Source organism: Bacillus rossius, chromosome 1 (genome assembly GCF_032445375.1).
Source record: "Bacillus rossius redtenbacheri isolate Brsri chromosome 1, Brsri_v3, whole genome shotgun sequence".
Lineage (NCBI taxonomy): Eukaryota > Metazoa > Arthropoda > Insecta > Phasmatodea > Bacillidae > Bacillus > Bacillus rossius.
In genome coordinates, this window is record NC_086330.1 from 8910232 (window position 1) to 8924640 (window position 14409).

The 14409-nt window shown below is 38.5% G+C and overlaps 1 protein-coding gene across 1 annotated transcript in view; it reads left to right on the forward strand.

Annotated features, from left to right (window-relative positions):
* The window catches only part of LOC134531922 (phospholipid-transporting ATPase ABCA3-like), a 163551-nt gene that overhangs the window by 8761 nt on the left and 140381 nt on the right, over positions 1–14409 (forward strand). The window contains exon 2 of the mRNA XM_063367968.1: positions 1896–2143. Within this exon, the coding sequence (XP_063224038.1) occupies positions 1896–2143 (248 nt within the window). The remainder of the gene's footprint in view (positions 1–1895; positions 2144–14409) is intronic.

A 14409-nucleotide genomic window follows, 5' to 3' on the forward strand; every position in this document is an offset into this window, starting at 1 on the left:
TCTTCTACTACGATTGACAATTTCTTCGACATTAAGCAGGGTGCCAACCATTTCGTACATACAAAAAATATAGTGATACCAAAGGATTCGAGTGACTTCTGAGGGACCATATGCAATCCAATTAAACCTTAAATGATTTGGGACCATGGGTTGAAAAGGGTGTTTTCCGTAAGGTAGTAACAAAAGAGATTATCGCTACAATGCTACTGCAGGAACTAGTGTGTTTCGAATCTGTCAAAGGAATAAAAGAAAGATCCAAAGTCTACAATCAGAAGCATAGGCATGAGGAAGATGCATTACCACCAAAGAAATGAAAATAATTTTAAAGCAAACAAGTGGTTATAAATTCCCTCACCTGCAGAAATAATAACCTGGGTATGATTCCTTTCCTAAAGAATAGGGAACATAGGGAGCGCAATGAAAAATTTATTGCTTCATAAAATTTACAATGGTATTTTTTGACATGTTAGATTTTTATTAAATCGCTCTAAATATAATTTTTTAATTTGGGCAGCTTATGCTATTCCGACTATGTTGATTAAAACACAAGAGTATTTCAAAAGTCTTGCATTGATACATTTATTATTTTCGTTTGTTACCCTTGTTCATGATATATGTTAGAAGTTATGACAATTATACCATTTGAAATGCTACAGATTATGGAAATAAGTAGGTACAATCCAAAATTTACTTTTTAAATTTAATAAAGCTCTAGTTAATGTATGTAACTATTATATCTTGACATAAATTGTATGTAAAATATATTGATGCTCTGGAATTATGAATTTAGCCAATACATTGGATTTCATCCCAAAACAATATTATTATGGCTAATCTGATCACACTGAATGCTTTCCAATAGTTTTCTTTCAGTCGGAAAGGGCAAAAATATTGAATTACTTATTACATTTTGTCAGTTGTAACATTCTAAAGTTAAATTATGCTTAAGTTTACTTCAAACCGCTGTAGACAGTTATGTGCCTATGCCAGAAGTCGATCTCAGATTGTCACTCTGCTGGTGCTGATTAAAGTGCATTCGGATTAATCTTGCACTTTTCCTAATTAAATTCTGGCAGACTCTCCTGTCAACAGCAGCACAATGCTCAAATTTAATATTGACTTATTACATATTTTTTCAAATGAAAACAGTACTTTCATATTTTAACCCTGCTTGACAGATCATAAACCTAGGCCGTGTCTCAATATCACTCTCGTGTTGACTTCAGAACTCTTAGCTATGTCAAAGAGAGCACCCCAACATCATCTCAATATGTCTGAGCTAATGCAGGAGAGTGAGAGCACAAGAGAACACGAAAATTCGGCACTCTTTCTCGTCCTGTTTTGCCAGCTTTGTCTCATTACTACTTCAGGTTTAGGATATTGCAGAATAACAGATGTGTGAATTGAGGACATTTAGCAACTAAACAATATCTAATGCAACTTAATATTTATTTTTTATTAATTGAAAACAATATTTTTAATTAATGGGAGTATTAAATACATGTGCAGAAGAGAATTGGCATATAGAGATTTCAACTTCCACAGAATTTTTAAGAATTTTATATTAGAAATTGTAGCAACTGTAGTTATTTAGCTGTCCACACACGAGTAGACAAAGCTTATAATATTTAATACGAATTACTTCCATCATCATTGTGTGTCCTGTTTGTCTACCAACTGGCGAATGCATTGTCCCAAATGGAAAAAGCGAGATCAGAAGAGAGGGTGCGAGAGAGAGCACAAGATAGTTCTCTTAAGAAATAATGTCAAATAGCACTCTTGCGAGAGAGAGAGCTCTTTGTATTGAGACACGGCCTAAGTGCTCAGATTAGCTGAAATGCACTAACCCTGAAAATATGTGAGTGACAGCACGTATGTGCTTGTCCACTTTGCAGATAATCCCCGCATGGAAAAAGTTCCGCCTGCTCATGTGGAAGAACTGGATGCTGCGATGGCGGCATCCCTTCCAGACCACCACCGAAGTACTGATTCCCGTCTTTTACTGCATCGTGCTGATATTTATCCGCAGCCGTGTGGCCCCGAAGCTGTTCACCGAGCCGACAATCTACGAGCCATTCTCACCTGCCAACTATTCTGGTACCATTATCGACTACATGGAGAAGGTATCCTCTCAAGGTGTCGTGTGAGTATGACCCATGTAGCAAAAACATTTAAGATACATTTTTGTTGATGTCGTATCTCTTGCATTTACTTGAAGCCTTGTCTCCACACAACAGTGGGCCTGTTTTGCTGGTGAAATGCACTGGCGTGTGGAGTTGAGGCAGGTTGCCTTATTTTATGTCAAGAGTTTTATCATGTTTTATTCTCTTGTTTATGTAGAGTTTACTTTACTAGCTTTTTTGTGCTATTTTGCATGTGGTATGAGGTATTTCTGTGTGCTAGGTATGTTGTTTAAGCTGGGGGAGTTCTAAGACTCTGAGCAGTAGATGTATTTGGTTCGTATGGGGGCACCGGTGGGTGGTGGGGGATCGGGGATCCGATCCAGCCACCTTAACGCTTCGCTTCATCAGCCATGTTGGATTATGTCACTTCCTTCGACCATACACACACGAAAAAGTGTCCCGTTATGTTCATCAGCCATGTACGCACGAAAAAGTGTCCCGTTACGTTCATCAGCCATGCACGCACGAAAAAGTATCCCGTTACGTTCATCACCCATGTTGGATTACGTCACTTCCGCCGGCCATACACGCACGAAAAAGTGTCCCGTTATGTTCATCAGCCATGTACGCACGAAAAAATGTCCCGTTACGTAACGAACGAACGGAGGAGGACGGACAGACCAGCTCGCCAGGACGTCTCGCTCTGAAAAGTATTAGGCGGTAATAAACAGCCAGGAGGTAACGAATATAAGCCTACTTCTACACGTGTTATGAACAACGGATACATACGGCCAGGCAACCATGTGTTTTGGCGCGCTCTACTTCCACGACGCGCAACGGCACCGGCAAGTTTTTATTACTACCTCCTCTCAAGTTCTGATCTCCTAATACTTCACAGCAGAGAAGCGCTGTTGGTCGGAGCCTGTAGGTACTTCCTTCGCACACCTAACCTAACCTAACCTAACCTAAACTAACCTCACCTAACCTAATCCATATGCTAATCTATGCTAACCTAACCTAACCTAACCTAACCTAACCTAAACTAAACTAACCTCACCTAACCTAATCCATATGCTAATCTATGCTAACCTAGCCTAACCTAACCTAACCTAACCTAACCTAACCTAACCTAAACTAACCTAACCTAACCTAATCCATATGCTAATCTATGCTATGCTAACCTAACCTAACCTAACCTAAACTAAACTAAACTAAACTAAACTAAACCTAACTAAACCTAACCTAACCTAACCTAACCTAACCTAACCTAACCTAACCTAACCTAACCTAATCCATATGCTAATCTATGCTAACCTAACCTAACCTAACCTAACCTAATCCATATGCTAATCTATGCTAACCTAACCTAACCTAAACTAAACTAAACTAAACTAACCTAACCTAATCCATATGCTAATCTATGCTAACCTAACCTAACCTAAACTAAACTAAACTAAACTAAACTAAACTAAACCTAACCTAACCTAACCTAACCTAACCTACCCAAACCTAACCTAACCTAACCTAACCTAACCTAATCCATATGGTAATCTATGCTAACCTAACCTAACCTAACCTAACCTAATCCATATGCTAATCTATGCTAACCTAACCTAACCTAACCTAACCTAATCCATATGCTAATCTATGCTAACCTAACCTAATCCATGTCAATCTATGCCAATCCGTATGCCAATCTATGCTAATTCGTATACCAATCTATGCTAACCTGTATGCCAATCTATGCTAATCCGTATGCCAATCTATGCTAATTTATATGTTAATCCATGCTAATCCATTTGCCATTTTGTATTTCTAGTAATTTCCACCAACTTCGAATCGTGACGTCACCGTTGCACTTTTCGTCACGGCCGCCATCTTGGATTCGAATTTTTTTTCGAACTTCAACTTTTCGAAATTTGATGTAAACATCAGCCGCCATCTTTTGCCTTCCTTAATACATACCTAAAACGTCACATTTGAAATTAAAATTATTATACAGCCACCATCTTTAATTCCAGCACAGACTACCAGATGGCGCTAAATTCAAAAATTAGTTGCCATAGGCGAAGCCATCTTGGTCCTCAAGTTGGTTGGTAGATGTCGCTAGTATCGCGCGCCAAATTCAAAAATTAGTTGCCAGAGGCGCCGCCATCTTTAATTCTTAAAGTTACTGCCGGAGCGCGCCACCGTCGCCATCTTTAATTCTTAGATTTACTGCCGGATGTCGCCAAGTCGGTAGCCTGTATTCACCAAGTTCTCTGTTGCCGCCATCTTTAATTCATAAAGTCGCTACCAGATGGCGCCACTGTCGGCCATCTTTAGTTCAAGGCATTGTCGCCGGATGATGACAAGTTTGAATTTAAAAAACCTACAAGTGTTATGCAATGTGTAACCAGTCGAGACAAGTCGAGATAAGTTTGGAACATGAAGCCATATTCTAAACTACGTTTAATATATATATGTATGCATTTATATGTTTAGGTTTGATGATAGAGTAATGCAAGGGAATGGCTTTTCATTTATATTTGCGACAAACAAACCATCCATCCGATTACATTATTCCAAGTAACCATATTGGATGATGACATCACCGTTGCAATTTCCGTTACGGCCGACATCTTTAAATATATTATCCGAGTTTAATGAAAAAAATTTTTTAAATTTATAAAAAAAAAACTTTTACGACACTGAGCTCGGAGTCCTCGGTTCGAATCTGGTGAGGGCAAAAAAAATGGCGACCGATCCTTCCCTCGTGGTGGCTGCAGGCAGACTGACTCCCACCACTTTTTTTTCAAAGTATATATAATGTCATCTAGTATGATGCCATGTCCGCCATCTTGTCTTCGATGCTGGAAGCCATCATCATTGTATCGTCAGCGAGAGTACGCTGGCGCCATGTTAGTTTAGTTCTTATCCACTAGAGTGCAGTAATCATTTATTACTGTGACACCAGACATCTTGAAATTTGGCCGCCATCTAGAAAAACCGTAATTATTTAGTTAGGAATTCAGGAAAAAATCCAAAATTCATCAAAATAATCACTCATTAACTTACATATTGATTCGATCCGCTCCAGTCCTTGGTTCGATACTATATCGATGCAATAAAGTTTAATTTTATGGAAAAAAAAAATAATAATTTCAAGAAACCATGTTCAACATTCTTAAAGAGAAATAAATCCTCTACTACCATCATCCTATCAGACATCAAGACCAACATCTTTGGAATATTCGTAATAATTAACCTAGAAATTCAGGAAAAAGTTAAAAATTCATTAAATAAATTTGCAAACAATATACTGATTAATTAGGTCGACTAAGGTCCTTGGCACGATCCTGGACGAAGCTAAAATATAATTTAATTTAAATACCAGAAAAGTGTAAGGTTCGAGAAATAAAACACCACAAAGTCTTTTACAAACATAATATTTATTACACAATTTCTATCCTACTACAGGATTACTTGCGAAAGCCAGCAATCTTATAAACATTTAGCCCTGCATAGACGTGCAACGACTACTTCTTAGCTCCAACAGCTCCAAATGCTCCAACAGCTCCAACAGCTCCAAATGATCCAACTGCCTTTTCTTTCAACAGCTCCAATGATATTGGGCTACAATGGTACGAGTCTAAGAGACTACGATGCTACAAGGCTACGAGTTTAAAAGGATCTAGCTGGTTCCGAGTTAAACATGACTGTGAGACTGCATGACTAAAAGACCGCATTGCTACGAAACTACATGTCTATTAAGCTACATGGATACAAGTCTACTCGGCTCCAACACGCAATCTACACACAGTACAAACAGGAAACGGAACGTACACACAGTACACACAGGAAATGGAACGTATACACAGTACACACAGGAAACGGAACGTACACACAGTACACACAGGAAACGGAACGTACACACAGTACACACAGGAAACGGAACGTACACAAAGTACACACAGGAAACAAAACGTACACACAGTACACTCAGGAAACGGAACGTACACAAAGTACACACAGGAAACAGAACGTACACACAGTACACACAGGAAACTGAACGTACACACAGTACAAACAGGAAACGGAACGTACACACAGTACACACAGGAAATGGAACGTATACACAGTACACACAGGAAACGGAACGTACACACAGTACACACAGGAAACGGAACGTACACACAGTACACACAGGAATCGGAACGTACACACAGTACACATAGGAAACGGAACGTACACACAGTACACACAGGAAACGAAACGTACACAAAGTACACACAGGAAACAAAACGTACACACAGTACACACAGGAAACGGAACGTACACAAAGTACACACAGGAAACAGAACGTACACACAGTACACACAGGAAACTGAACGTACACACAGTACAAACAGGAAACGGAACGTACACACAGTACACACAGGAAATGGAACGTATACACAGTACACACAGGAAACGGAACGTACACACAGTACACACAGGAAACGGAACGTACACACAGTACACACAGGAATCGGAACGTACACACAGTACACATAGGAAACGGAACGTACACACAGTACACACAGGAAACGGAACGTACATACATTATACACAGGAAACGGAACGTACACACAGTACACACAGGAAACGGAACGTACACACAGTACACACAGGAAACGGAACGTACACACAGGAAACGGAATGATCATACATACAGTAGCGGAAACACACAGGTTTAGTTGGAAATCGGAATACAAGAAATAAAAATATTAAATTTTTACTTTCAATATTTAATTACTTCTCAACATTACCCAAATACAAGTAAAAGAAGCCATTATTGTATGTAGCCAGCTCTCCTCGGTTCTTTGATTATGAAGGATATTTCTTTGATGCACGAATAGTTTCCTGCACAAAGCGAGCCATGTAGAAGTCTTAGCCGGTCAACCAATATGTTTGGATCTATCCATGACGTGTAATCAATCTCTTCTACCACCATCTTACTTGCTTGTTTATTATAAATTCTTTTATAATCACAATCGTCCCAGTGATCATAATAAGCATTATCAGATTTATTTATTATAACACGACGTTTCCATCGTTTCGGTCTCAGGACATCGCCACATTCTTCGATCTTGTCAGCTCTAGGTGCTTCATCACAGTCTATGCCTTTGTCAACAGCATCAGAGTCACTGTAACAATCACTGTAGAAGACATCCTCTTCACCCAGATTACCGTATGAATTCGCTATCGATGATGTCGAAGTGTCTTCATCGTCTTCATGCTTCCTTTCTAGGAGTCCATCATTTTTACAAAGAATGGAGGATCTACTGAATATAGGCTTGAATGTATTCTCACTTTTCACGGTGTTGATACTTACATTAGTTTCAGTCTTCCCGAAGCCATTAGCATCCTTCAATTTATGTTCTTCCTCACGATCGGGTGAGCTAATACCATCACGCTCAGGACAAGGAAAATTATTGTCGTAATGCAGATCACTCTTCTTTAGTCTAGTGGATTCATCGGTGTCCTCTATGCCGTAAGTAGTCTTGACTTTACATGTTCTACCATGTCTTTTTAAGCTGTCAATTCGTGTTAACAACCTGCTACAACGATTACAGCTTAACATGTTGCGTAGTGGGTTTCTAGCACAATCATTCTTCTCATGACGTCTAGCATTCCTTCTCATGACAAAATCCTTGCCACAGTATCTACAGTGGCTTCCTTCCGATTCAGCTGCAGATAACAAACCATGATCCATGGTAGCTTCTGTGACTAATGTTAGATACAAACTGTCAGTTTTCTCCAATTGGAACCATTTCTTAAATAGAATTTTTTAAATATTTCATCAGCGAGAGTTAAGTTATCTAATGCAAAGCAAATTGATGCAAGTAGTTCTGGCTGTCATCAAAAGATGTCGCCACGTGTTGCTTGCAGGTAAATAATATCTATTTCATTAATGCGGGATGCGGAATGCTCACTATCGATCGCAAAGGAAGGTTAGTTTCGCTAGACTCCAAGGAGAAGGAAGTTCGACCTTCCTGTTAGTGCTTCTTAGATTTCTCATAGATTATTATTATTCGACTGAGAAATGATTTTTTTAAATATCCACCTGATAAAAATATTACAAGTGATGATTCAGTGGCAGAAGTTCACTAATTAAATGCAACCTTGAATAAAAATTACATGCCTCATTAAGTAAAAAAATCCTTCATGCAGAGATCAATTCCTCATCAGTAACCAGAAGCACTCGGAGAAAACCATCAGATGTCTAGTCAGGAATAATCAAAAGCACCCCGAGAAAACCATCAAAATATTGTCAAGTATAATCAGGAGCACACGGAGAAAACCACAATAATATTGTCAAGAATAATCGGAAGCACACGGAGAAAACTATCAAAATATTGACAATAATAATCAGGAGCACACTAAGAAAACCACCATAATATTGACAAGAACGAACAGGAGCACCCGGAGAAAACTACCATAATATTGACAAGAATAATAAGGAGCACACGGAGAAATCCACCATAATATTGTCAAGAATAAACGGGAGCACACTGAGAAAACCACCATAATATTAACAAGGATAATCGGAAGCACACGGAGAAAACCGCCACAAGTTTTGTTTGATATCATAAAATTACAACAAAAAAAATATTAAAAAATTAAAAATATAAACGAATAAATTTCAAAATCTGATTCTGCTAGCTTGTGAACTTCTCTTTGATGTGCAAAGTTAGAGTTCTAGTACAAGCCAGAATCAGATTTTGAATTTTATTCGTTTATATTTTTAATTTTTTAATATTTTTTTTGTTGTAATTTTATGATATCAAACAAAACTTGTGGCGGTTTTCTCCGTGTGCTTCCGATTATCCTTGTCAATATTATGGTGGTTTTCTCAGTGTGCTCCCGTTTATTCTTGACAATATTATGGTGGATTTCTCCGTGTGCTCCTTATTATTCTTGTCAATATTATGGTAGTTTTCTCCGGGTGCTCCTGTTCGTTCTTGTCAATATTATGGTGGTTTTCTTAGTGTGCTCCTGATTATTATTGTCAATATTTTGATAGTTTTCTCCGTGTGCTTCCGATTATTCTTGACAATATTATTGTGGTTTTCTCCGTGTGCTCCTGATTATACTTGACAATATTTTGATGGTTTTCTCGGGGTGCTTTTGATTATTCCTGACTAGACATCTGATGGTTTTCTCCGAGTGCTTCTGGTTACTGATGAGGAATTGATCTCTGCATGAAGGATTTTTTTACTTAATGAGGCATGTAATTTTTATTCAAGGTTGCATTTAATTAGTGAACTTCTGCCACTGAATCATCACTTGTAATATTTTTATCAGGTGGATATTTAAAAAAATCATTTCTCAGTCGAATAATAATAATCTATGAGAAATCTAAGAAGCACTAACAGGAAGGTCGAACTTCCTTCTCCTTGGAGTCTAGCGAAACTAACCTTCCTTTGCGATCGATAGTGAGCATTCCGCATCCCGCATTAATGAAATAGATATTATTTACCTGCAAGCAACACGTGGCGACATCTTTTGATGACAGCCAGAACTACTTGCATCAATTTGCTTTGCATTAGATAACTTAACTCTCGCTGATGAAATATTTAAAAAATTCTATTTAAGAAATGGTTCCAATTGGAGAAAACTGACAGTTTGTATCTAACATTAGTCACAGAAGCTACCATGGATCATGGTTTGTTATCTGCAGCTGAATCGGAAGGAAGCCACTGTAGATACTGTGGCAAGGATTTAGTCATGAGAAGGAATGCTAGACGTCATGAGAAGAATGATTGTGCTAGAAACCCACTACGCAACATGTTAAGCTGTAATCGTTGTAGCAGGTTGTTAACACGAATTGACAGCTTAAAAAGACATGGTAGAACATGTAAAGTCAAGACTACTTACGGCATAGAGGACACCGATGAATCCACTAGACTAAAGAAGAGTGATCTGCATTACGACAATAATTTTCCTTGTCCTGAGCGTGATGGTATTAGCTCACCCGATCGTGAGGAAGAACATAAATTGAAGGATGCTAATGGCTTCGGGAAGACTGAAACTAATGTAAGTATCAACACCGTGAAAAGTGAGAATACATTCAAGCCTATATTCAGTAGATCCTCCATTCTTTGTAAAAATGATGGACTCCTAGAAAGGAAGCATGAAGACGATGAAGACACTTCGACATCATCGATAGCGAATTCATACGGTAATCTGGGTGAAGAGGATGTCTTCTACAGTGATTGTTACAGTGACTCTGATGCTGTTGACAAAGGCATAGACTGTGATGAAGCACCTAGAGCTGACAAGATCGAAGAATGTGGCGATGTCCTGAGACCGAAACGATGGAAACGTCGTGTTATAATAAATAAATCTGATAATGCTTATTATGATCACTGGGACGATTGTGATTATAAAAGAATTTATAATAAACAAGCAAGTAAGATGGTGGTAGAAGAGATTGATTACACGTCATGGATAGATCCAAACATATTGGTTGACCGGCTAAGACTTCTACATGGCTCGCTTTGTGCAGGAAACTATTCGTGCATCAAAGAAATATCCTTCATAATCAAAGAACTGAGGAGAGCTGGCTACATACAATAATGGCTTCTTTTACTTGTATTTGGGTAATGTTGAGAAGTAATTAAATATTGAAAGTAAAAATATAATATTTTTATTTCTTGTATTCCGATTTCCAACTAAGCCTGTGTGTTTCCGCTACTGTATGTATGATCATTCCGTTTCCTGTGTGTACTGTGTGTACGTTCCGTTTCCTGTGTGTACTGTGTGTACGTTCCGTTTCCTGTGTATAATGTATGTACGTTCCGTTTCCTGTGTGTACTGTGTGTACGTTCCGTTTCCTAAGTGTACTGTGTGTACGTTCCGATTCCTGTGTGTACTGTGTGTACGTTCTGTTTCCTGTGTGTACTGTGTGTACGTTCCGTTTCCTGTGTGTACTGTGTATACGTTCCATTTCCTGTGTGTACTGTGTGTACGTTCCGTTTCCTGTTTGTACTGTGTGTACGTTCAGTTTCCTGTGTGTACTGTGTGTACGTTCTGTTTCCTGTGTGTACTTTGTGTACGTTCCGTTTCCTGTGTGTACTGTGTGTACGTTTTGTTTCCTGTGTGTACTTTGTGTACGTTCCGTTTCCTGTGTGTACTGTGTGTACGTTCCGTTTCCTATGTGTACTGTGTGTACGTTCCGATTCCTGTGTGTACTGTGTGTACGTTCCGTTTCCTGTGTGTACTGTGTGTACGTTCCGTTTCCTGTGTGTACTGTGTATACGTTCCATTTCCTGTGTGTACTGTGTGTACGTTCCGTTTCCTGTTTGTACTGTGTGTACGTTCAGTTTCCTGTGTGTACTGTGTGTACGTTCTGTTTCCTGTGTGTACTTTGTGTACGTTCCGTTTCCTGAGTGTACTGTGTGTACGTTTTGTTTCCTGTGTGTACTTTGTGTACGTTCCGTTTCCTGTGTGTACTGTGTGTACGTTCCGTTTCCTGTGTGTACTGTGTGTACGTTCAGTTTCCTGTGTGTACTGTGTGTAGATTGCGTGTTGGAGCCGAGTAGACTTGTATCCATGTAGCTTCATAGACATGTAGTTTCGTAGCAATGCGGTCTTTTAGTCATGCAGTCTCACAGTCATGTTTAACTCGGAACCAGCTAGATCCTTTTAAACTCGTAGCCTTGTAGCATCGTAGTCTCTTAGACTCGTACCATTGTAGCCCAATATCATTGGAGCTGTTGAAAGAAAAGGCAGTTGGATCATTTGGAGCTGTTGGAGCTGTTGGAGCATTTGGAGCTGTTGGAGCTAAGAAGTAGTCGTTGCACGTCTATGCAGGGCTAAATGTTTATAAGATTGCTGGCTTTCGCAAGTAATCCTGTAGTAGGATAGAAATTGTGTAATAAATATTATGTTTGTAAAAGACTTTGTGGTGTTTTATTTCTCGAACCTTACACTTTTCTGGTATTTAAATTAAATTATATTTTAGCTTCGTCCAGGATCGTGCCAAGGACCTTAGTCGACCTAATTAATCAGTATATTGTTTGCAAATTTATTTAATGAATTTTTAAATTTTTCCTGAATTTCTAGGTTAATTATTACGAATATTCCAAAGATGTTGGTCTTGATGTCTGATAGGATGATGGTAGTAGAGGATTTATTTCTCTTTAAGAATGTTGAACATGGTTTCTTGAAATTATTATTTTTTTTTTCCATAAAATTAAACTTTATTGCATCGATATAGTATCGAACCAAGGACTGGAGCGGATCGAATCAATATGTAAGTTAATGAGTGATTATTTTGATGAATTTTGGATTTTTTCCTGAATTCCTAACTAAATAATTACGGTTTTTCTAGATGGCGGCCAAATTTCAAGATGTCTGGTGTCACAGTAATAAATGATTACTGCACTCTAGTGGATAAGAACTAAACTAACATGGCGCCAGCGTACTCTCGCTGACGATACAATGATGATGGCTTCCAGCATCGAAGACAAGATGGCGGACATGGCATCATACTAGATGAAATTATATATACTTTGAAAAAAAAGTGGTGGGAGTCAGTCTGCCTGCAGCCACCACGAGGGAAGGATCGGTCGCCATTTTTTTTGCCCTCACCAGATTCGAACCGAGGACTCCGAGCTCAGTGTCGTAAAAGTTTTTTTTTTATAAATTTAAAAAAATTTTTTCTTTAAACTCGGATAATATATTTAAAGATGTCGGCCGTAACGGAAATTGCAACGGTGATGTCATCATCCAATATGGTTACTTGGAATAATGTAATCGGATGGATGGTTTGTTTGTCGCAAATATAAATGAAAAGCCATTCCCTTGCATTACTCTATCATCAAACCTAAACATATAAATGCATACATATATATATTAAACGTAGTTTAGAATATGGCTTCATGTTCCAAACTTATCTCGACTTGTCTCGACTGGTTACACATTGCATAACACTTGTAGGTTTTTTAAATTCAAACTTGTCATCATCCGGCGACAATGCCTTGAACTAAAGATGGCCGACAGTGGCGCCATCTGGTAGCGACTTTATGAATTAAAGATGGCGGCAACAGAGAACTTGGTGAATACAGGCTACCGACTTGGCGACATCCGGCAGTAAATTTAAGAATTAAAGATGGCGACGGTGGCGTGCTCCGGCAGTAACTTTAAGAATTAAAGATGGCGGCGCCTCTGGCAACTAATTTTTGAATTTGGCGCGCGATACTAGCGACATCTACCAACCAACTTGAGGACCAAGATGGCTTCGCCTATGGCAACTAATTTTTGAATTTAGCGCCATCTGGTAGTCTGTGCTGGAATTAAAGATGGTGGCTGTATAATAATTTTAATTTCAAATGTGACGTCTTAGGTATGTATTAAGGAAGGCAAAAGATGGCGGCTGATGTTTACATCAAATTTCGAAAAGTTGAAGTTCGAAAAAAAATTCGAATCCAAGATGGCGGCCGTGACGAAAAGTGCAACGGTGACGTCACGATTCGAAGTTGGTGGAAATTACTAGAAATACAAAATGGCAAATGGATTAGCATGGATTAACATATAAATTAGCATAGATTGGCATACGGATTAGCATAGATTGGCATACAGGTTAGCATAGATTGGTATACGAATTAGCATAGATTGGCATACGGATTGGCATAGATTGACATGGATTAGCATAGATTGGCATGGATTAGGTTAGGTTAGCATAGATTAGCATATGGATTAGGTTAGGTTAGGTTAGGTTAGGTTAGCATAGATTAGCATATGGATTAGGTTAGGTTAGGTTAGGTTAGGTTAGCATAGATTAGCATATGGATTAGGTTAGGTTAGGTTAGGTTAGGTTAGGTTTGGGTAGGTTAGGTTAGGTTAGGTTAGGTTAGGTTTAGTTTAGTTTAGTTTAGTTTAGTTTAGTTTAGTTTAGGTTAGGTTAGGTTAGCATAGATTAGCATATGGATTAGGTTAGGTTAGTTTAGTTTAGTTTAGTTTAGGTTAGGTTAGCATAGATTAGCATATGGATTAGGTTAGGTTAGGTTAGGTTAGGTTAGCATAGATTAGCATATGGATTAGGTTAGGTTAGGTTAGGTTAGGTTAGGTTAGGTTAGGTTTAGTTAGGTTTAGTTTAGTTTAGTTTAGTTTAGGTTAGGTTAGGTTAGGTTAGCATAGCATAGATTAGCATATGGATTAGGTTAGGTTAGGTTAGTTTAGGTTAGGTTAGGTTAGGTTAGGTTAGGTTAGGCTAGGTTAGCATAGATTAGCATATGGATTAGGTTAGGTGAGGTTA